This window comes from Phyllostomus discolor, chromosome 7 (genome assembly GCF_004126475.2).
Source record: "Phyllostomus discolor isolate MPI-MPIP mPhyDis1 chromosome 7, mPhyDis1.pri.v3, whole genome shotgun sequence".
Taxonomy (NCBI): Eukaryota; Metazoa; Chordata; class Mammalia; order Chiroptera; family Phyllostomidae; genus Phyllostomus; species Phyllostomus discolor.
Window position 1 is genome coordinate 8602830 of NC_040909.2, and position 19607 is coordinate 8622436.

A 19607-nucleotide genomic window follows, 5' to 3' on the forward strand; every position below is an offset into this window, starting at 1 on the left:
GACAGGGGTGGCAAGGCGGGGCAGAAGGGAAAGAAGGTGTAGAGACCTGACCCGCAAACGGATGGGCAGCAAGAGGGAAGGGAGCAGAAACAGAAAGAGGCAGACCGACACCACCCCCCTGTAACCCCGCTCCCGCCCCAACCAGAGACCTGGATGGGGGCGTGGCCAGGCCCTGGTGTCCCTCCGCAAGCCTTTCTGCAGGGTGGCCTGAGTGAGCCCCACTCCTTTCCCACTAGGGAAGTGGGACTGCGGGAAGACTGTCCACACCCTGGGGACCCGCGCCTCCCTGGCTGAGTAATGAATCCACCCTCCAGCCCTCTGTCCTCCCTCCCGCCTGACCCGCCCCCTGGGCCCAGACTAAGTGGCACAAACATGGGGGCCTCATTCACCTCGTTTCTCCCGGGCCTAGAAACCATCTGGTACGCAGCCAGGGCTCCAGAGGTCCCAGGGGAAGCCACATGCTCCCCCCTCAGAGGTCACTACCTGTCTTCCACATGGGCTGCTGTCCTGCCAGTGCTCATGACAGCATCTCCGATACCTGCCCCCTTCAGACTCACCTGCCCATGAAGGGAGGGATGAGTCCATGCTGGCAGTCACAGTGCCCCTGGCGCTGAGCGAGAATGCTCCGGGCTCCCGAGCCCACGCACCTGGGGCTCCGGCAACCACACCTGCAGGGGAACCACACCTGCAGGGGCCCTGGCCCCGGGACCTCTCCTCTTTCAAGCACGTTCTGCATCCCCCCTAGCCCCAGCATGAGTCTAGGGGTGCACCTCTGCTCTCGCCTCAGCTCCTGACTCAGGGTGCTGCCCGTGGTGCAGCCCACATGGTGGGAGGGAAATGGGGTCAGGGGCATGATGTCCGCGCGGCCTGCAGCTGAGCTGTCGGTTCGTTGCCCTGGTCCAATCTTTCTCAGCGACAGTCAGGGCGGACAGCACATACAGAAGAGGCTGGGCAGTGCTGGCCGGTGGCTCAGTTGGTTGGAGCACCGTCCCACAAACCAAAAAGTCTGCCAGCTCGATTCCCAGTCCGGACCCATACCTAGGTTGTGGGTTCGATCCCCACAACCCAGGGGCGTGCTCGGGAGGCAACTGAGTGATGTTGCTCTCTCCCTGCCTCTCTCTCTCAAATCAGTAAGTGTATCCTTGGATGAGGACAAAAAGATTTGTTTTATTTTTTAAGGAAAAAGAGGCTGGGCCAAGGAACAGTTGTACTGACTTTATTCCCCTCACTCCACTCTTCTCACTCCTCCGCCTGCTGTTCCCCACACACTTCACAGTGGGGGGGTGGGAGGCATACGACCAGGCATCGGGGGTCCACAGGCCTGGGCACAGCTGTGCTGCCCCCGCTGTGAGGGGCACTGTGGCAGCACGTGCCAGTGTCAGAGGCTCAGGCTCTGAGACCAGCCCGGCTCCCGGAACTGGGGTCATCGCCTCTCTGGCTATTCACCCCACCTGGCCCGAGACCAGGGGGCCCCAGAGGAGCCGGGCAGGGACAGGCCCACGTTCCAGGCCCAAGGTCTGGCCAGGTGGGCGGACAAGTCCAGCTGGAGACAGGACCCTCCTCACCGCCCAAACTCCAGGGGGACAGGCTGGACCTAAACCCCCCTCCCCACCACTGCCGCCAGCCCTGGGGGGTGGGCATGCAGCCCCAGTCCCTTCAGTCCAACATCCAGGTGCTTATTATTCATCTGTTGTTAAAACAAAGAGGAAATGGAAAAGCTGGTAGAACAGGAACCCCGTCCACACTGGCGCTGCCGAGGTTCCGTTATTGCTTCAGACCCTCGTGGTCTGGCTGGAAAGGAGCTCCCTCCCACCGTGGCCTGAGGGGGAGAGCATTTAGCACCAGGGACACGGAGCTCCTGTCCCCACGGGGATGTGGCCTCCCAGGAAAGGGCATGGCTGTGCCCACCTATACAGCTGCAAGACCGTTTTGATCAGAGCCCAGTCTGCGGTCTAGACCCCTGTCCCGCCCTTAGAGGGAAGGGATGGAAGGACAGGAAACCTCGGTCTTGGGACAGGGTTTCATGATCAGCTCCCCCACACCCATGTCTGGCCTCTGCCTGTCCAAGTCTGGCCTGGCCAGGGCCCCAGGCTTGCTAAGGCCGCAGTGGGGCTAGCAGGTGACAAGGCCACCAGCCCCTATGGTAGAGCCTGGTGTCAGTGACAAGGGGTTGGGGACCCATGGGGGTCCCGGCCTAGAGCCCATTGGGGAAGATCAGCTTTTGGGGGGCAGGGGGAACGGGAGCCAGCTCTGGAGAGCTGCCAGGCACTGGGACCAGAGGTTAGAAATAGCAAGCATTGGGGAGTGGGGAGGGGGGACCCTGAGGACATCATGGAAGCCCAGAGATAATGGGAAGGAGAGAGAGGGGAAGAGCTTCAGTAAAGCAGGGGCCGAGGAGGCCCAGGCTGGGGACGGGGAGCCAGACCAGAAGTCTTCCTCTCTCTCGGGGAGGGCCCCCCTTTCGATCCCCAGGGGATGCCAGGGGCCCCCCCAAGGGTGTGTCTGCAGGCTCTGGCCCGCCCTGCTCCTGGGGCAGAGGCGGCCCGAACTCAGCCAGGCCAGGGCACTGCCCCCTCCACGCCCAGAGAGCTAGCAGGCTGTACGGCTTGGGTTACAGACCCTCAAATCACTCGGGCTCCTTGGGCCTGCCCACATCTGTACAGAATAAAGTGCTTCGTTTATTGATGATTAAAATGTGCCCAGTTCCCTGCCCCGGCGCCATGGCCTCTCAAGGAGGTCAGAGGGGTTCCGACCCCCTCAGCCCGCAGGCTGATGGGGCCCAGCCGCCCCTGGCCCCCCTTGGGCTCAGGCCTCTTCCCACGCCAGCTGTGCTGGGAAGGAGGTGGTGGGGGGTAGTCGTGGGGGTTTAAGGTGCAAAGAGTATAACAAACAAAACCATATAAACACAATGGGAGAGAGCTTAACTAGGAAACATGTAGCTTATGGAACCTTCCTCCTCATTTGAAAGGCAGGAATAAAGGTGTTAAATGACAACGAAAAAGGGTGACCTATTAGTGCTGGCCTCTCGGGGGGCAAGCGCTGGGCACAGGGAGGGGCTCCCCCACCCCCTGGACCCGACCCTGACCTCAGGGCCTGACCATGGGGTCCTTTCACCAACAATGTCACAGGCACCCCACCACCAGCTCCGGGGCCCAGCAGGGACGACAATGCCGGACACCAGCCAGGGGCGGGCTGTGGCGGGGCCCGGGGGGCGGGGGGACGAGGCCTGGCGTTGCCCCCGGGGAGCAGGGGCAGGGGCGGATGCACACACATGCATCTCCTCCAGTGTGGGAGGCGTGGCCAGGCAGCTGGTGAGGGCGGGTGCCCGTGAACAGAAGCCCCTGCCTGCTGCCCCACTGGTAGCACCTTGAAACCTCGACACATGTGCCCGCGCCGCCCCCTGGGGACCTTCCCCCGGGGTCCACTCGTTTGCAGGGCTCCTTGACTGCAGCCCCTGGACGCTGGTGCCGTGGGAGCCGGCCCCTCTGCCCGCCCAGGGCCTGCCCACAGCACCCTGAGGCGCAGGGCTCGCAGTGCGGCCGGGTGCGGGTCGGGGGATGGGTGGGGAAAGCAAATGCCCGGGGTCCAGCCCCTGCCTGCCCCACTCCACACGGTGCGGAGCTGGGTCCGAAGTCTCCATGCCTCGCCGCTCCCCACCCCCCACGCTCACGGGCGTTCAGTCTCAAGCCCCTGCTCCGTGTGCATAGGCTCAGACTGAGTCCTCAGCTGCTCCAAGGGGGCTGGCACCCCCTGTCTCCCCAAACCCTCCAGGGCAAGGGGGCCAGTCAGGGGGCACAGGGGAGGCAGGGAGGAGCTGCTGAGGCTGGCCAGGGCTACACCTGGACAACCCCTGGGCTCAGGCCCTCTGCAGAGTGACGGGTCACACCTGCTCTCCAAGCCCGCCTTCCACTGTACCTGCTGCCTCTAGCGCCCCCTCACCTGGAGGGGGGGACTGCAAATAGTTTCCTGTCTTTTTCCTTCGATTTCAAAAAAAAACCCACAAAAAAACAAAAAAACAGGAAAGGCTTCAAGGAGTCGCTGAAAGGGAGCACTTGGGAGTGAGGTGTCCTCCACCAGATCTGGGGCGCCTCCAGCCTGCACCCCCGCTAGGGGCAGGGGCCTCAAGCAGAGCGTGTCCAGCCACCTCTGGGGATGGGGGCGCAGCGGTGCCAGGCAGGTGGGCCCTCCCACAAGGCGGGGAGGGCCAGGGGTGCTCCCAGCCGCCCCTGGGCTGCAGGTGCTGCACGACGCCTAGGGCGGGGTTAGTTGTTGGCGCTCATCCGCCCGCCGCTGTTGGCAGTGGTAGGGAAGAGTGGGGGAGGGGTGGGCAGGTGGGGCGGGGGCGGCAGGGTCTGGGGCAGCCCGGGGAGCAGGGGCAGGGCGGGAGCCTGAGGCTGGGTGGGGGGCAGGCCCGGCGCAGAGGGGGGGCCGTCGCCGGCCAGGGGGTGGCTGACGCGGAAGCACTTCTCCTTGTGGGCCTTGAGCATGTTGGAGAAGCGGAAGCGCTGGCCGCAGACGTCGCAGGGGTAGGGCTTCTCGCCCGTGTGGGTGCGCCGGTGCCGCTTCATGTTGGGCCGGCTGGTGAAGCTCTTGCCGCAGATCTCACAGATGTACGGCTTCTCCCCTGCAGGGCGGCGGTGGACCGCGGGGCGTCACCGGGGGGCGGGGCTGCTACGCCCCAGCCCAGGGCCGGCCTCCCTGCACCCGTGGAACCACAGTGGGGCTCAGCCCTGGCATGCCAGGGTCCTCCCCACCCTGGGCCACGTCGTACCAGCCTCACTGCCCCTGGGAGATGGGGCACATGGCCCCCAGCCTCAGAAGGGCGAACTCAGGTCCCAGGTGGGGAAGGGCGGGGCCGGCCCGGGCACCCTCCGCAGGGCTGAGACCAGTGGGTGGGGCCGGCACTCCCGGGGCCGCGGTACCTGTGTGGGTCTTCATGTGCTCGTCGAAGTACTGCTTCATGTTGAAGTCCTTGCCGCACCACTGGCACATGAACTGCTTGTGGCCAATGTGGATGCTCATGTGGGAGCGCAGCTGGTACTTGTACTGGAAGCGCTCGTTGCAGTTCTGAGGGCGGGGTGGGGCGTGAGGCCAGGGGCGGAGAGGGGCGCAGCTTTCAGGGAGCGGGGCACTCGCCCTGGCTCCTGGGGCAGAGCAGTGCAGGGCAGAGATGACGGGGCCATGGGGCGCAGGGCCCCGTGGGAACAGGGACAGGAAGCGGGAAAGGCCGCAGAGTGGAGGCAGGCCTTGGGCTTAAAGCTGAACCCTCCCCCCCCCCCCCCCCCTGCATCCTTCTTTGTCAGCAGACCCTCTCCCCTGCCCCTGCAGCTCCCTCTGTCCACCTGAGATGCTCCTCCCGCCGCCTCTCCCCCAAGCCCCCCTATTGTTCCAGCCCAGGCAGACTTCCCACCCTGAATGTGTGCACCTGGGTTAGGGGTGGAGTGGCAGAAGGCGGGTGGCGGCAGGGGCAGGCCGGTGGGTGACCCGGTCAGGATGGAATGGGAAGTGACAGCCACAGACATCAGACGGAGGGCCCCTCTCGGAACCCTGCACCCCGCTGCCCTGACCCCTGGCTTTTCCACAGCTGCTGTCCCTGACCTCGGTCCCGGCCCCTGGGGGCGGGGGGGAGGGGCGCCTGGGGCGGGGGGAGAAGGGCGCTCACCTCGCACCGGAAGGGCTTCTCCCCGGAGTGCTGCAGCGAGTGAACCTTGAGGGACATGCTGCGCTTGAAGGACTTGCCGCACGTCTCGCAGGTGAAGGGCATGTCCTTGGTGTGAGCTGTGGGCGGGGCGTGCGGCATGGCCGTCACGGCTCTGGGGGACCCCACCTGCGCTGGGGCCCACCTCACCATCTCTGTCTCGGGACCTGGGGCTGCCTCCCAGGAAGGCCCCCGCTGCCCTGCGGGCTAGGTGTCCGCCTGCTCTGAAGTCTGCTCAGACCAGTGTGGAGGACCTTCTGGTTCCTTAGCCTCTGGCCTAGAGAAATAGCCCAGGCCGCCTCACCCGCTAAAGTTCCGGGGAGAGACGGAAGAGCCCCAACAGGACCGACGCAGCTCCACCCCCGGCCCAGCCACGGCTCCCTGCTCGGCCTCCATGGGCCTCAGGATCTTCTATACAAGGAGGCTGGGAGTGGTACTGTGTTGTAGCGACGGCTGGCATTACAGCGTGTGACCCTTCTAAAGGTTGGCAGCACCCCCCGCCCCCGAACCCACAGAGAGACGAGGGAGAAGGTCTGGGAGGCATGTCTGGAGGCAGGGAGGGCCCCTCAGAGCTCACGGCTGGTGAACCTGAGCCCAGGAAGGACCACCGGTCCCGGGTTACCCAGCATCTCCTGGCTGAGACCTAGCCCCGGGTGTCCCAGCTTCAGGCAGCTCACGCTGGAGGCCCCCAGCACTGTCTGGTGGAGAAAGGGGGTAAGGCCCACCATGGCCACCTTTCCCTTGAGCCCAAGTCCAAGAGCAGGCAAGGCTGGCAGGGCTGCAGGGACACAGACTCCCAGCCAGGCCCACCTGGAGCGGAGGGACAGCCACGCCCAAGGCAGAGAGGTGGCCCAACACACCCTCGGGGCACCGCCTTACTGGGTCCAGGTGTAACCCTGCAGGGAGGGCTGCCTTCAGAAGAGCTGGAGGCCCTGTGATGGCCACAGGCTGAGAGGGAACCAGAGGCACAGCTGTCCTCAACAGACAGGGCCTGTGCCGGCTGGGCTCCGGACCCCACCCGCCAGGGTGTCCAGGAGCCTGTGTGCAGTGCGCCACACGCCTGACTGGACATGGCAGCCCCGGCCCCAGCGCCTGTCCACCTGCCGCTGCCCCCAGCGACCCCAGGCCTCCTCGCCGAGAGGGGCCTTCTCGCCCCTCCACGGCGCCCTCGGACGTGGAGTCCGTCCCCGCACACGCACCGGCTGGCCGGCTCCGTCCTCAGGCTCCACCCACGCCCAAGGGGCCTGGACTTACCCACCATGTGCTTGCGCACGTGGGCCATGGTGTAGAACTTCTTCTCGCAGATCTCGCACGAGAACTTCTTCTCTGCATAGCCGTGCACGATCTTGTTGTGCTCGTGGAGGGACCACAGCTTCTTAAAGGCCTTGCCGCAGGTCACGCACTGCAGGGGCGAGAGGACCTCAGGCCCTGGGCCCCGGGGCGGGACCCTGGACGGAGGGCAGGTCTCCGCGGCTCTCTGGCCTCACTTTCCGCCCCTGCAGTGGCACTGGAGAGCAAGCCCTTGCGTCCAAGAGCCGCCGGATCTGCTGTTCTGGGGGCTGGGGGTGGCACCTCCCTAAACACCCACCCACCGCCCAGGGCCACAGCCCGGGCCCTCCTTCATCCTCCTTCATCCTCGAACTTAACCAGGGCCAGGGGTCGCCTCTCCCAGCAGGCCCCTCCTCTGTGCTCATTTCAACAAGGCATCTCTCTACAGAAGGGGGACACAGGACTGGCTGACAGGCCCCTGTGGGTAAGGAGAAGCCCCTCTCAGGCCCAGACACGAGCTCCCCCACCTCCCTGCTGGGACCCAGGCCCTGACACTGTGGCGATCGCCGGCCACGGAGACAGGTCTCAGAGGGCCAGCTGCAGGAAGTGGGGGGATGGGGGTGCCGCAGGGAGGACCAGGTCCCATTGGGCAGCGCGGGGGGGGGGGGGGGGGGGACCTTAGGGCTCCACTTGCTCCCTCCTCTTGCCCTGGGCCCCTGTCGGGCCCATCCCTGCTGGACACCCCCAGAGACCCGGAGGCCAGACCGGGCTCAAGCAGAAACCTGGTCAGGTTGGTCAGGCTGCCCAGGTCGGAAAGGGAGCAAGGGTCCTTCCCCTTCAGGAGGGAAGCTCAGGTGTGCGGCAGGTGGAGCGCCACAGAGCAGCCCGGCAGACAGGCAAGTGGGAACAGGTCCACGAGGGTGGGGCAGAGACCAGGCACCCCCCAGGTAACACTTCCTCCAGGGGCACCACAGTTAGCAATTAGTTCAGGCAATTAGCGCCCGCCTACCTGTCCTTACCACACCTCTCAGCCAGAGGTAAAAACCTGTGCTGCCCACACCCTGAGAGGCCAGGCTGGCCCGAGGCCTGGCTGCCAGCCCAGCTTCCCTGCTTCTCCTAAATTTCTCATCCAGTCCCTCTTCCCCAGGCCCAGGCCAGCTGGCATCTCCAAGAGCTGAAAGCAAGGGCTCCTTCCTGCCAGTAGGCCTCTTGCTCTACTACTCAGCCTTGGTGGCAAGTGGAAAATGGCGCCCCCCTCTGGGCAAGCCCTGCCTCGCTTCGTCTGTGCTGCTGTGCACCGAACAGTCTGTGACACTCCACACAGTGGCCCTGCTGGCTCATCCCCCTCACAGCTGGCTGTCCCCCAGTCCCGTGTGCTCCGGCCACTCTCTCATGCTCCCAAGTCCATGCTCCCTTGCCCTTATGGCCAAGGGCACTGTTTGTTCCAATCCTATCTGTACTTCTTCCCAAGTGTCAAAGCCCAGCACTATCCACTTCCTCCAGAAAGCTCTCCTTGACATTCTCACCAACCTGGGCCTGGGCTGGCCCCGCTGTCTGTCAGGGGAGGCTGAGTCTAGTCTCCCCAGACCATGCACGCAGGCAGCAGGACCCTGGGCACCCGGGTTGGCCTGGCCCAGCCTGGGTGGCCAGTGAGGCCTCAGCTGGCCTTCTGCCCCGCCCACCCGCCCTGCCCATGGAGCCGCCCGGAGGCCCACCTGGATGTTGCGCTCACAGTCCGTCTGCCGGTGCAGCAGCAGCTCGCTCTCCAGCAGGAAGCGCTTGCCGCACTGGTCGCAGATCTGCATGCGGCTGTGGGTCACGTTCATGTGCTTCTCCAGGTACCAGCGGTTGTTGAAGACTCGTGGGCACTTCTGGCACGGGTGGTGCTGCTTCTCCTCCAGCTTCACCTTGGCCCCCAACCCGTCGGGGGCCTGCGGCCCTCGAGCCGGCGCAGGGGTCGCTCCAGGGGGCTGCTTTGACCGCTTCCCTCCACGCTGCCCGGCCTCCTCGGGCTCAGGGGGCGCCTGCCGCCGGGCGTTCTCCCGGGACCGAGTGGCCATGCGACTGTGGGGAGGGGGCTCTGCCCGGCTGCCCCTGCGCCCTGCTGGGCCCTGCCTGGCCCCCGCCTCCCCCTCCTCCTCTTCCTCCTCCTCATCCTCTGAGCTCTCCTGATCCTGGTCACTGTGTCCTTCCTCTTCCTCCTCCTCGTCCTCCTCCTGTTCACTGTGCCCTTCCTCCTCCTCATCCTCCTCTCCCTGACTGCCACCTTCCTCTTCCTCCTCCTCCTCCCCTCCACTGCCACCGCCCTCCTCTTCTTCCTCCTCCTCCTCCTCCTCTTCCTCGTCGTCCTCCTCGTCCTCCGAGTGTCTCTGCAGCCCGTCCTCCCGGCCCAGCACCATGGTGGCTGGGCTCGCGGCGGCGCCCGGCTTCCCCTCGGGCGTCGTGGACACGTGCAGAGTCTGGTTGTTGAGGTTGACCTCCACGATGATCTGGGACTGCTCCTGGCGGCTGTAGGTGCCAGCGCCCGCAAGCTCCTCCTCTAACTCCTCCCCACCCTCCAGCTTGCACAAGCTGGCAGGGGGCCCGCCAGCCTCCTCCACGCCACCTCCCTTCTCCTCCTTGAAGAAGGGCTGGGCTGGCCCGAGGGTGGCAGGCACCGTGCCCCCTGCAGTCCCTGCCCCGTCCTCAACACGCACGGAGTAGGGGTCAGGCCCCTCGCGGGCGTAGATCTTGGGCAGGCCTGGGGTGTCGGCCTCCTGCTTGATGTCGCAGTAGTAGGGTGGCGCGGCGGGGGTGCAGCTGGCCGCCGGCTGGGCTAGAGCCACGGCGCTGGGGCCCGAGGGGCCCAGGGAGCGGGCGTCCAGCAGCTCCTGGCAGGACGCCGCGATGTCAGCCATCTGCAGCAAGGAGGCGGCGCTGAGCACCTCGTGCACGTTGGCCGCGTTGACCAGCAGCTTAGACGTGTAGATGAAGTTGAGGATCTGCTGCAGGCCGCCGGGGGCCAGCGCCTCCAGGGAAAGCTCCACCCGCTGCAGCTGCTTGTTCTGGGTGAAGAGCGAGTGGAAGAACTGGCTGTAGGCTGCCAGCACACCCTTGTGCGCCGGGAAGACGCTACGCTGGGGCACCAGCACCAGGTCCACGTCGCAGAGGTCAGGCTGGAAGAGGCGCTGCTCGTTCAGGCGGCCCATCAAGCAGGCGAAGTGCAGCGCCACGTCCTCCACCAGCGAGAACTCGGCCGCCGGAGAGTCGGTCGTCTTCTCAACCAGCAACTGCAGGGCAGAGGGCACACAGGTCAGGATCCAGCCGGCGGGGCCCCGGCCCACCCTCCCGCAGGCCGCCCACCCGTCAGTCCTGGTTCCGTGTTACAGAAAGGAGCCAGCACATCAGTGAGGAGGAGGAGGAGAAGGAGGAGGAGGAGGAGGAGGAGAAGGAGAAGGAAGAACCAGGATTGGAGCTCCAAGCAGCCGCCCCTCAGAGCTCAAACTCCAATCGTGACTTTCTGAGGCCACAGACCAGTTAACTTTCCTGGGCCTCCAGCTCTTCCGCTGCAAAACAGGAAGTCATCCGGGGAAGGGAAAAGGGACTCAGGTGACTCACCCGAGTCCAGGTGTGCCGGCAACCCAGGGGTTTCCCAGGATGCAGGGCTTTCGCTGCTAAAACCAGGACCATTGTGGGCGAACGGGGACTGGCTGGTTACCCCGGCAGGGACACGGGCATTTTTGGAGCTCCAGGAATTCTCTCTCCCACACTCACTCACGCAAATAAAACCACACCCGCCCAGCCCCAGACCCCTCGAGAACAGAAGCCAGGCTCCCTCGCTCACTGCCCAGCCTCTGGCTACTGCACCCCTGGGAGCGGCACCCCAGGGAGGCCCTCACCACACCAACGGCGGGCCTCGCCCGGCCTGAGCGCGGCAGAGGTAAAAACTTCTGCAAAGCATTCTCTGCCCAGGGCCTATGGCTTCTGCCAACCTGGTGCTGCTGCCCCGCTGGAGGAGGCTGCTGAGACCCAGCCAGCCCTCATCACTTGCCAGAGCTTGGGCTCACCAGGGCCTCAGGCCTGGCCCCCAGCAACACCCCCTCACACAGGGGTTCTGCGGGGCAGGAGGACACCCAGCCCGTGTCGGCCCCAAGGCCTGCCCCCGGGGCTCTGAGGTGGCCACATCTTGGAAGGCCACCCCATCCGGGGCTTCTGCAGCCACCGGCAGGCCCTGGAAGTCAGGCGGGTCAGGTTATCTAGCCCCTGTGAACTGTAGGCAGTAGGCACTGGCTTAACCTCTCCTGGCTGCCCCACAGGGGCCTCCCCACAAGGTGGGCAGCACAGACAGGCCGGCTGCCCGGTCCCTTGCATGGGTCCAGCACACGGCATCTGCTCACGTATGTGCCAACGACCTGCCCGGCTGGCCCAGCCCCCCAGGTTCCTGGTTCTACCCTCCTCGGACCCTATCCAGCTGGGTCAGAGCATCCTGTATTTGAGGGCCTTGCTCCACTGCCACAAAGCCACCACCTCCCCTCCCCGAGACAACTCCCTGGAGGCCCTGGGATGATACCTGGGTCCCCTCCATCCTCGCCTCACCCTGACCCCCCATGCCAGTCCTTCCCTGGCGGGGACAGCAGTAGGTGAGCCCAGACTGGGCAGGGGGGTGAGTGGGGGTGTCTATTCTCAACTTCGGTCACTTGCATGGAAGTCCACCCTGGGCCTCGGAACGGGCCTCAGGGAGCTCCCAGGGACAACAGGGGCCCAGGGCAGCACCCACCCCACTCCCACTCGGGCCCCACTCTGGCCAGGCCCTTGGCCGTGGACACTTTCTTCCCCGAGTTCTCCCCCCACACCTCCTGCCCCCCAGCCAAGACGCCACCCATCTGCCCCTCCGTGTCGGGGCTGCTGGCCAGTCCAGGCCTGGCCGGTCCAACTGGGACTGAGTGCCAAGTCCCTCCCGTTTCCCTTCCCTGACTCAGTCTGATTCATCTTCTGGGACCCATTGCTGTTGTACAGATGGGGAAACTGAGGCTCAGCCTGGGAGAGTCCCGAAGTGAGCAGTGGCAGAGCGCCTGGCATTCCGGCTTTTCTGAGGCCACCCTTCCCTGCTGGGCTGGACACTAACTACTCTTCGTAGACGGATTTCTTGACCTTTAATAACTTAAAAAGCAGGAAGAGGCATCTGGGGACCCTCCTCAGACTCTCCCTTCTCAACCTCCCCCCCAGAGCTGCTGCTACCTATAGGTCAGTGAGGGCTCAGGGTGCAACCTGGACAGTAACAGGGGCTACTCAGGGGCGCTGGTGGCCAGATAGTGGCGGAAGAAGCGACTTGGATAAGGGCTCGTCGAAGCCAGGCCTGCTGGGGAGAGCCCACCCCAGGCCCCTGGGCTATGGTCCAGCCTGCTCCCCTTCACAGAATGCCCTCCAGTGCCCAAGCTTTCCGTGTGCAGGTGTGGACCCAGGGCCCGGGAGAGGCCCGGCCAAGGCCCTCTGGCTCCAGCCGAGGAGGAGCGGTTAGCCTGTGGGGCCGTGCTGCCCCAGAGACCCGTGCACAAGGCAGTCCCCCAGCCAGGCCAGAACCACCCTCGTCTCCTGAGGGGCCAAGAACCCCGGGACCGGGTGCCGTGACTGGACTTCTTTGAGAAGGCACGCAGATGCCGCCTGAGTGCGGAGCTGGCAGCCCTTCAGCAGGGCACAGCTGCCCCCGAGCCGGGCGCCTTCCGCGCAGGGCCCACCAGCTGTGCCCGCCTCCCCGGCCAGATGTGCCAGTTCCCTGAGGCTGCAGATGCCCCTCCCCAGGTGGCTGTGCCAGCTGGAGCCGCACACCCCACCCCGAAGGCCAGGCCAGTCTGGCTAAGATGCAGGGCCAGGGGAGTGGTCAGGCAGTCCGGCTGCCAGGGCGTTTCATGCCCTCACACCCCGGCCCCCAAGCCAGGCTGGGGGAAAGCCAGGTGCCAGGACACCTGCCCCAGGTGCTCATCCAGGTCAGAGCTTCCACACCTGAGGGGTACCCTGCCTCATGGCCAAGAAGCCGTTGCCTCCCTAACCTGCCCAGCGCCTCCCTGGAGGCCCCAGGACGAAACCTGCGCCCCATCTGCACCTCCACCTCCCACAACAATCGTCCATCACCAGGCTGCAGGGGTGGGCCGGGTCTGAGCAAGGGGCACATGCTCATGACTTCCAGGCTCCTCCTTTTGGGGACTGGGGTGTCTAGTCCAGTCTCCTCGGTGCTTATGCCCCTCTCCTTCCCGGGAAACCGGCCCAGAGAGGGCGGGGGACCGGCCCAAGGTCACACAGGAGTTTGACTGGAGCTGCGATGCTCCCCCCCGCAACACCCGGCTTGGCCCAGGCGCCCCGTATCCCCAGGCAGGGCGGCTCCAGCGCCCACGTGGCCCAAGGCCCAGGCGGGAATCCGACCTCCCCCTTCCCCCGTCACCCAGTCCGAGGGCGGCGCCGTCAAAGCTCAGGGGAGCGCCCCCCTCCACCAGTGCCCAGTGAGACCTCAGCCTCTCGCGCCCAAGGCCCCCACCCCAGGAATTTAACCCCCTCCCCGCCGAGGGCCGCACCGGAGTGCAGCACGCCGGGCCCACGGGGCCCCAGAAGGGGGTCTGGAGACCCAGCGAGGGGGAAGATCCCTCCAACCCTTCCACCCCGAGTCAGCCGGCCGTGCGCTCGGGAGGGCAGAGCGGGCAGGTGGGCGGATAAGCGGGGGGACAGGCAGGGCCTTGCGTACCATGGTGCCGTGGCGCTGGGGGCTCACAGGGCCCCGCGGGATCGCGCTGCCCCCGGCGGCCGGGCCGGGGCCGCTCCATGAAGCGCCGCGCTGGGGGCCGCCCCCGCGCAGGGCCCCGCGACCATGGCCCCCGGGGGCGCGGCCGGGCGGGCTGAGGCGCAGGGCCGCAGCGAGTCCAGCAGCCGAGCAGCTGCGGCCCCAGAGCCTCGGGCGCGTCGGGCGGGGGGCGCGGGGCGCCGATTGGAGCCCGCGCGTCAGCTGGGGCCGCCGTCTGGACGCTTAAAGGGCCAGGCAGCCCTGCGTGCCGGCGCGGGGCATGGACACGCGTGGTGTGCTCCGTCCCGGAGCTTCCCGCCCTGCCTCGGGCCGCGGGGGCCCGCAGCCAGGCCCCGTGCCTCCCATCCTAGCGGATGGACCCCGGCCTCACTCTCCCGCGCTGAGCCCCCTGTCCGCCGCCGGGCTGTTAGTCCCGGAGTCTAACCTCGGTGCCCTCCAGCTGCGCCACAGAGGCGGGGTCGGAGTAGGAGGCGGCCCTGAGATCTAGAGGCTGGGCGCACCCGCCCCCCAACCAGCTGCAGAAAAGCTTCCACCTGCTCCCCCGAGCGATCCCACGCCGAGGACCAGAACCGGCACCTTAGCCGCGCTCACCACTCCCACCCTCTGTCCTGGGCTGCTCGGAGGGTGAGTCCGGGATCTCCAACCAGCCGGGCCCCTCACCGCTGCTCCAGGGCAGCCCAGGGCTCGTTTTGCTTTCTGTTTCCAGGATGCGGTTCTGGTTGGCCGGCACCTACCTGGTGGCCTCCTCTGGCTGCCCAGGTCCGTCCACCTAGGGCAGGGGATAACAAGAACGGCACCACGGCTGTAGTGGCCAAATCTTTTAAGGTGACTGGCCCAGGAGAAGGAGCGACGGGAGGAGTGGGGGCCAGAGGCCCAGGCCCCACGGTGCCGGCGGCCCTGCGACCTGACGGCTGCTCAGCCTCCTCGCTCAGTCTCTGCTGGGGAGATGAAGCCAGGCCTGCGGAATGCTGCTCTGGCACGGACACCAGTGGGGGCAGGGGGCTGGCTGTGCTGGCGGGAGGCTACAAAGGAAGGCTGCCAGGCTGAGCCGGCAGCAGGGTGGGGACCACCGGGCGCTGGGCCTGGCAGGGCCCAGGGGGTGGCTGGGCCACTGTTGTAAAGAGGGGGCCTCTGTGGGCCTCTCCGGTGGCCATGTCATCATTCAGATGCACCACCCCCACCCCACCCCAAGTTGCCTGCGGCCCCATGTCCTGTCACCATCCCACTGCCCTGTCCTGGCAGTGCCACTCAGCCCCTCCCCCTCCATCCTCACACCCACTGGTGCTTACACACGGGCCATAGGAGTAGCCCCTGAGTGTGCCACCTGACCCACGCATGGGCAGGGACTCGGGGGCCTGTTTGGAGTGACTCGGTTCTGAGTGCCAGGGGAAAATGAGGCAGGGGCCACGATCCTGGGGGGGCACCCACCTACCGTCTGGTGGTCTGTCCTGCAAGACTGAATGGGCCTCCCCTAAGGCCAGAATGGGGAGGCCGTTATGACCTGGCTGTCCCAGAGCTGGGGGGAGAAAACACCTCAGGGGCAAAGACGGGCGCCAGGAGGAAGGGAAGAAATGCACCCAGCTGGACGGAGGGTCAGGAGAGACCCTGGTGGACACAGAGATGGGGAGAGAGGAAGGAGCACCGATGCGGACACGTCCCCAGAGGCAGCCACTGCAGACAGACATTTTGCTCTCTGTGGCCACGGTAGGTGCGCGACAGCTGGCTCAGCTCCCACAGGCCTTGGGCTGCGGCCAGGCCAGGGCGGCTTACATGCCACACTGGCCCATCACCTCAGGGCTGCCTCTGCCTCTTCCTCCCAATGACCCACCTCCTCGTCTGACTCCGTGGGTCCCCGCACCAGCCTGGGAGCTGGCAAGGGAGGGGTTGTGCGGCCTTTGGTTGGATAAGGACAGTGAGACCCAGAGCAGGACAAATCACACAGCCCGGCACCAGCATCGGGAGCCAGGGGAAGGGGAGGCCTCCCCCAAGGCCGGGGGCGGGGGGGAGCCTGGCAGACAGGACGGCCGGGCCACTCCTGGGCCCACTGCCCAGCCATGGCTTGGCGGGCCAGCGGCACCAAGGTAGGGCTTTGGGACAGGCCTTGGGATTGCAGCAGTCACACCCAAGGAGGGGCTGGAGGCTGGGTGAGAAGGGAGGGCATGGAGGATCTCCACAAAGACCCCAGCTGTTCTTCTTGCTTCTCTGGCCTACCACCCATCTGCGGGAGCCCCGGGCAGAGCCTGGGCTCTCTGCGAAGCTGCCGGCTCTTGGGTCACCCTAGAACTGGCAGGAAGGGGCTGTGGTTGGAGGAGCGTGGTCTGGTGGGCCCAAGGGGCCGCTGGGAGCCGAGGCCTGCAAGTTGAGTGAACGTCAGCCAGAGCGGAGGGAGGGAAGGGCGCCCCAGGCAGGGAGAGCACCAGGAGGCAGGAGGCAGTGGAGCATCTGCAGGAGCTGGAGGCGATGTGACGTCAGATTCTAGTTGGGCAGGAGTGCCGGCTGCATGGATTGCTCCCTGGGCCTTGGCGGGGGCCCTGCGCAGGAGCTTCGCCGTAGGCCTGGTCAAGGCCAAGGCGGGCTTTCTGGAGGGGGCAGGGTGGGACTGGGTTCCTGGGGACGGGGATCCAGGGCCAGAATGGCATGCCCTGGCGGGAAGCCAGGAGTCTGTGGAGACAAGGGCGGGCTTGAGGAGCCTTTAGACACCTGGAGCTGGGTTGGCCAGATCAGCAGCCCAGCCAGCCCCTGCCCCCAGAGGCCAGCCTGCGGGTTTTCTCACAACTTCCGCAAGCATCCAGCCCCGAGTGGCCCTGCCGTGTTGGGGACCAAACTAGCAGCCCCAGGCTTGGCTGGGGAAACCAGACTTGCCCCTACGGAACCTGGCATGTGTGTGCATGTGTGTGGCTGCACAGGCTCAGCCTCCCTGGGCACCTTGGAGCTGTGCACCTGCTGCAGCTGAGATGGGGGAGGGAGGGAGAGCAGAGCAGCCACTGGGGCTGCCACTTCAGCCCTGGGCCATCCAGGGCCTCCTCCCACAGCTTAAAATCTGCCACCAGGCCAGACCCTCTGAGAAGGGAGCAGGCTGGCCTGCATGCCTCTGGCTTCATTTCATTTCACTTTGAAGATACAAAGTATCCCTATGAGCAACTATTCTGTGGCACAGCCCTTAAGGGTTTGGGGCCAGAGCCAGACTGCCTGGGTTCAAGTTCTGCTCTGGCATTTCCTAAAGTCGGGGAACTTCAGAGAAATTGCTTGGATTTTTAGAATTCAGCTCCTCCTCTGAAGAACAGGGATGGAGGCCTCCTCCCTCCTAGAACGGGATTAAACGCTTAGAGCCAGGCCCACAGCCAAGCGGTTCAGGACGCTGGCCCCGGGGCCTGCCTCCAGGAGGAGGGGAAGACCGAGGCTCCACAAGGAAGGCCAGGCTCAGTCGCTAATGAGAGGCATGGGGTCCCTGGCCCCACAGGGTGGAGAGAACCCCAAGTGCAGCGAGGGAGGCCTCGGATGCCAAGGCCATGACGCCTGTGCTGCGGGAGGGAACAGGCAACCTGCTGGTTTGAATTAGGTCCCCACCCGCCAGCAGCTGTAGCCTGTTAGTGCCGGGCTTGGAGGAGGCAGAACCTCAGCAACGCCCCTCCAGCCCCCCACCCAGAGCCCTGCAGGGCCCTGGGTCAGCTGGGGTTGCCCTAGCCACCCACCAACAGGGAGGAGGAGGCAGGGGCAAGGGAGCATTGCCTTTTTCTACCGGAACCTTAAAAAAAAACTGGACCTTTCAGGCCCCCCGCCCCTTGGCGTGGGCTCCTTGCCTCGCCCTCACCGGGCGCTGACCTGAACTGCCCAGCCTGGGGCCAACAGCTACTGTCCCCTGTGAGGCTGCTGCCTTCACAGCACCAGGGGAAGGCTCCCCGCTGAGCAGGAGCCCTCCAGCACCCCTCCCAGCTCCTCCCACCCCAAGTTCCTCAGGGGACCTCAGGCTCTGGCCGTCACCGCGGGGCGGCAGCTGCAGAGCAGGTGCCCTCGCCCCGGCCCCTCTCCTGGTCCGGGGCTAACCTGCAGGCTCCCCACCGCACCGAGCGGGGACTCTTTTCCCTTCTGGTGGCACGGTGGCCCACGAGGGGCATGTTCTTTGGATTCTTTTGGCTCCTGTTCAAGACCCAGCTGATTCAGAAGGGTTGAGACCAAAGCTCCCCACACCGTTCCCCCCATCCCACCCCCCTGATGAAGATGCCCACAGTCCGAATGAGGATGAACATGGCCACCACCGGAACGAGGGTCAAGATCCCAGCGCTCCCTAGAAAACGAGACCCCGAGGAAACTTGCTTGGGGATTTTCCATGGCAGACTTGCAAATTTTCTTAAAAGTTTAAAGCAACATATCCAGACTGGACTGCTGTCAGGAGCTGCCTGACTTGAGGGGGGTGGGGTGGGGCGGGGTCTACTGTTGACAGAATTTTGAAAACAATCTCTGCAAGCCTCGCTGCAAGAGGTTATGTTGTATTCGCCAAGCAAACACCAATTCCTTGGGGGCCCAAGGAGAAAAAAGTTAATTGTACTTGCTCTGCAGATTCTCCTGTGGCTGCTAAAAATAACCCCACGAACGTTCCCTCCAGGAGCGCGTGCCGTGTGCCTGGCTGGCGAGCCGTGGGGACGCAGGTGTGCAGGCTGCATAGGCGGGTTCGCAGGTGAGCTGCCATCCCCAGGCAGTCACTCGCAGATGGAATGGGACGCGCTCCTTCCCCGGCACACACGTCGGCATGTGGTCGCAGCCGGGTGACCGCAGCAAAGCCCAGGGCCACTCTGGAGCTCCTGGGGGAGTGGGGCACCAGGTACCACTGGAACTTCTCGGGGCAGTCGCTGCAAGTTCCTGGCTACGGAGGAAAAGGAGCCCCAGAGGCGGCCGGCAGAGGGGCCCACAGTGTCCCCCCGCCCCAAGAAGGACCAGTTCGGTCTGTGCGGCGAAAGATGAAGCACACACAGGCGCAGACGTAAACTAAGTAAGTATACGTTTTAATTTCTACAAGGCACCCCTTTCAAGTTTTAGGGGGATTTAAATGAAGTGTATACAAATTAGACGCTGCTGATATGTACAAAAGTTCTTCTAGTTTTTAAACACCAGCTATATCATGTTGCATTTGCAGTAAACAGGACGTTACAAAAACAGCCCGATAATGCATTTTCTATTAAGAAGCACGGTACGCAACATAATTCAATTTCATTAAAAATCACCTTAAAACACAGAACAATCCCCTCAGGAAGAACAAACAGGTCTCTGCAGCTCACTCGGCAAACACGCACGCTGAGCGGGGCAGCCGAGCGCCGCTCTTTTCCACAGACAGAACCGACGAGGCTTCGGGGCCCAGCTGCCGGCCGGCGGGCAAAGGGACTGCCGCGGGAGGCTGGCTTCTCCAAGGCCCTGCCCCGTTCCGTGCCCCACCCAGGAACCTGTGCCTAGGGGACCGCTCCCGTGGTGATCCGTTCTGTGACCTTGAAATAGGGGGACTGCCTCAGTGGGCTCGAGGGAGGGAGTCGCACGAACCTTAACACAGAGGAGGAGGGAGATCAGAGGAGGAGGGCTCGCCGGGCCCTTGCTGGCCTGCAGACGGGGAGGAAGGAGCGTAAGAAGGGGAACTGGGAACTGGGACCTGGGGCAGCCTGGAGGAGGCGCTGAGAGAAAGGCCCCCACCCAGGAACGGAGTACTGCCAGCCCCTGCACAGGCTGGGGGCAGCGCCTTCCCTGGAGCCCCCGGTAGGGGGAACGCTGCCCTGCCGACCCCCGGTTTCTGCCTGTGAGGCCCTGAGCCGAGCCCAGCCCTGCCGAGCCGGACGCACGAGCTACAGAACCGGCAGCTAAGAAGTGGGTGCTGTTTCAGCTGCTGAG

At 65.2% G+C, this 19607-nt stretch overlaps 1 protein-coding gene and 2 long non-coding RNA genes across 4 annotated transcripts; 2 read left to right on the forward strand and 1 right to left on the reverse strand.

Annotated features, from left to right (window-relative positions):
- Positions 1 to 1200: 1200 nt before the first annotated feature.
- Positions 1201 to 14700, reverse strand: ZBTB47 (zinc finger and BTB domain containing 47). Of its 2 annotated transcripts, none has more exons than XM_036030462.1 (6): positions 14471 to 14700; positions 8683 to 10236; positions 6953 to 7100; positions 5663 to 5778; positions 4923 to 5067; positions 1201 to 4624 (listed from the first exon to the last, which is right to left on the reverse strand). In XM_036030462.1, exons 2-6 carry the CDS (start codon positions 10153 to 10155, stop codon positions 4263 to 4265), a joined length of 2244 nt encoding a protein of 747 aa, XP_035886355.1. In that variant the 5' UTR covers positions 10156 to 10236; positions 14471 to 14700; the 3' UTR covers positions 1201 to 4262. The 2 variants fall into 2 exon arrangements, with proteins under 2 accessions (XP_035886355.1, XP_028374637.1); XM_028518836.2 differs by lacking the exon at positions 14471 to 14700 and adding an exon at positions 13680 to 14026.
- Positions 1297 to 18148, forward strand: LOC118501554. Its single transcript, XR_004904176.1, has 4 exons — positions 1297 to 1422; positions 12465 to 12475; positions 16101 to 16105; positions 17739 to 18148. It is a non-coding gene; the product is annotated as an uncharacterized LOC118501554 (long non-coding RNA).
- Positions 14203 to 15258, forward strand: LOC118501555. The gene is made up of 2 exons (XR_004904177.1): positions 14203 to 14360; positions 14443 to 15258. It is a non-coding gene; the product is annotated as an uncharacterized LOC118501555 (long non-coding RNA).
- Positions 18149 to 19607: the final 1459 nt, after the last annotated feature.

Bases quoted from the DNA above. Each gene is read 5' to 3' on its own strand.
- ZBTB47 (XM_028518836.2), bottom strand. The intron at 5,068-5,662 runs GTGAGCGCCCTT...CCCCGCCCTCAG, and splicing joins AGAAGCCCTTCCGGTGCGAG to AACTGCAACGAGCGCTTCCA. The intron at 4,625-4,922 runs GTACCGCGGCCC...GCCGCCCTGCAG, and splicing joins GCACATGAAGACCCACACAG to GGGAGAAGCCGTACATCTGT.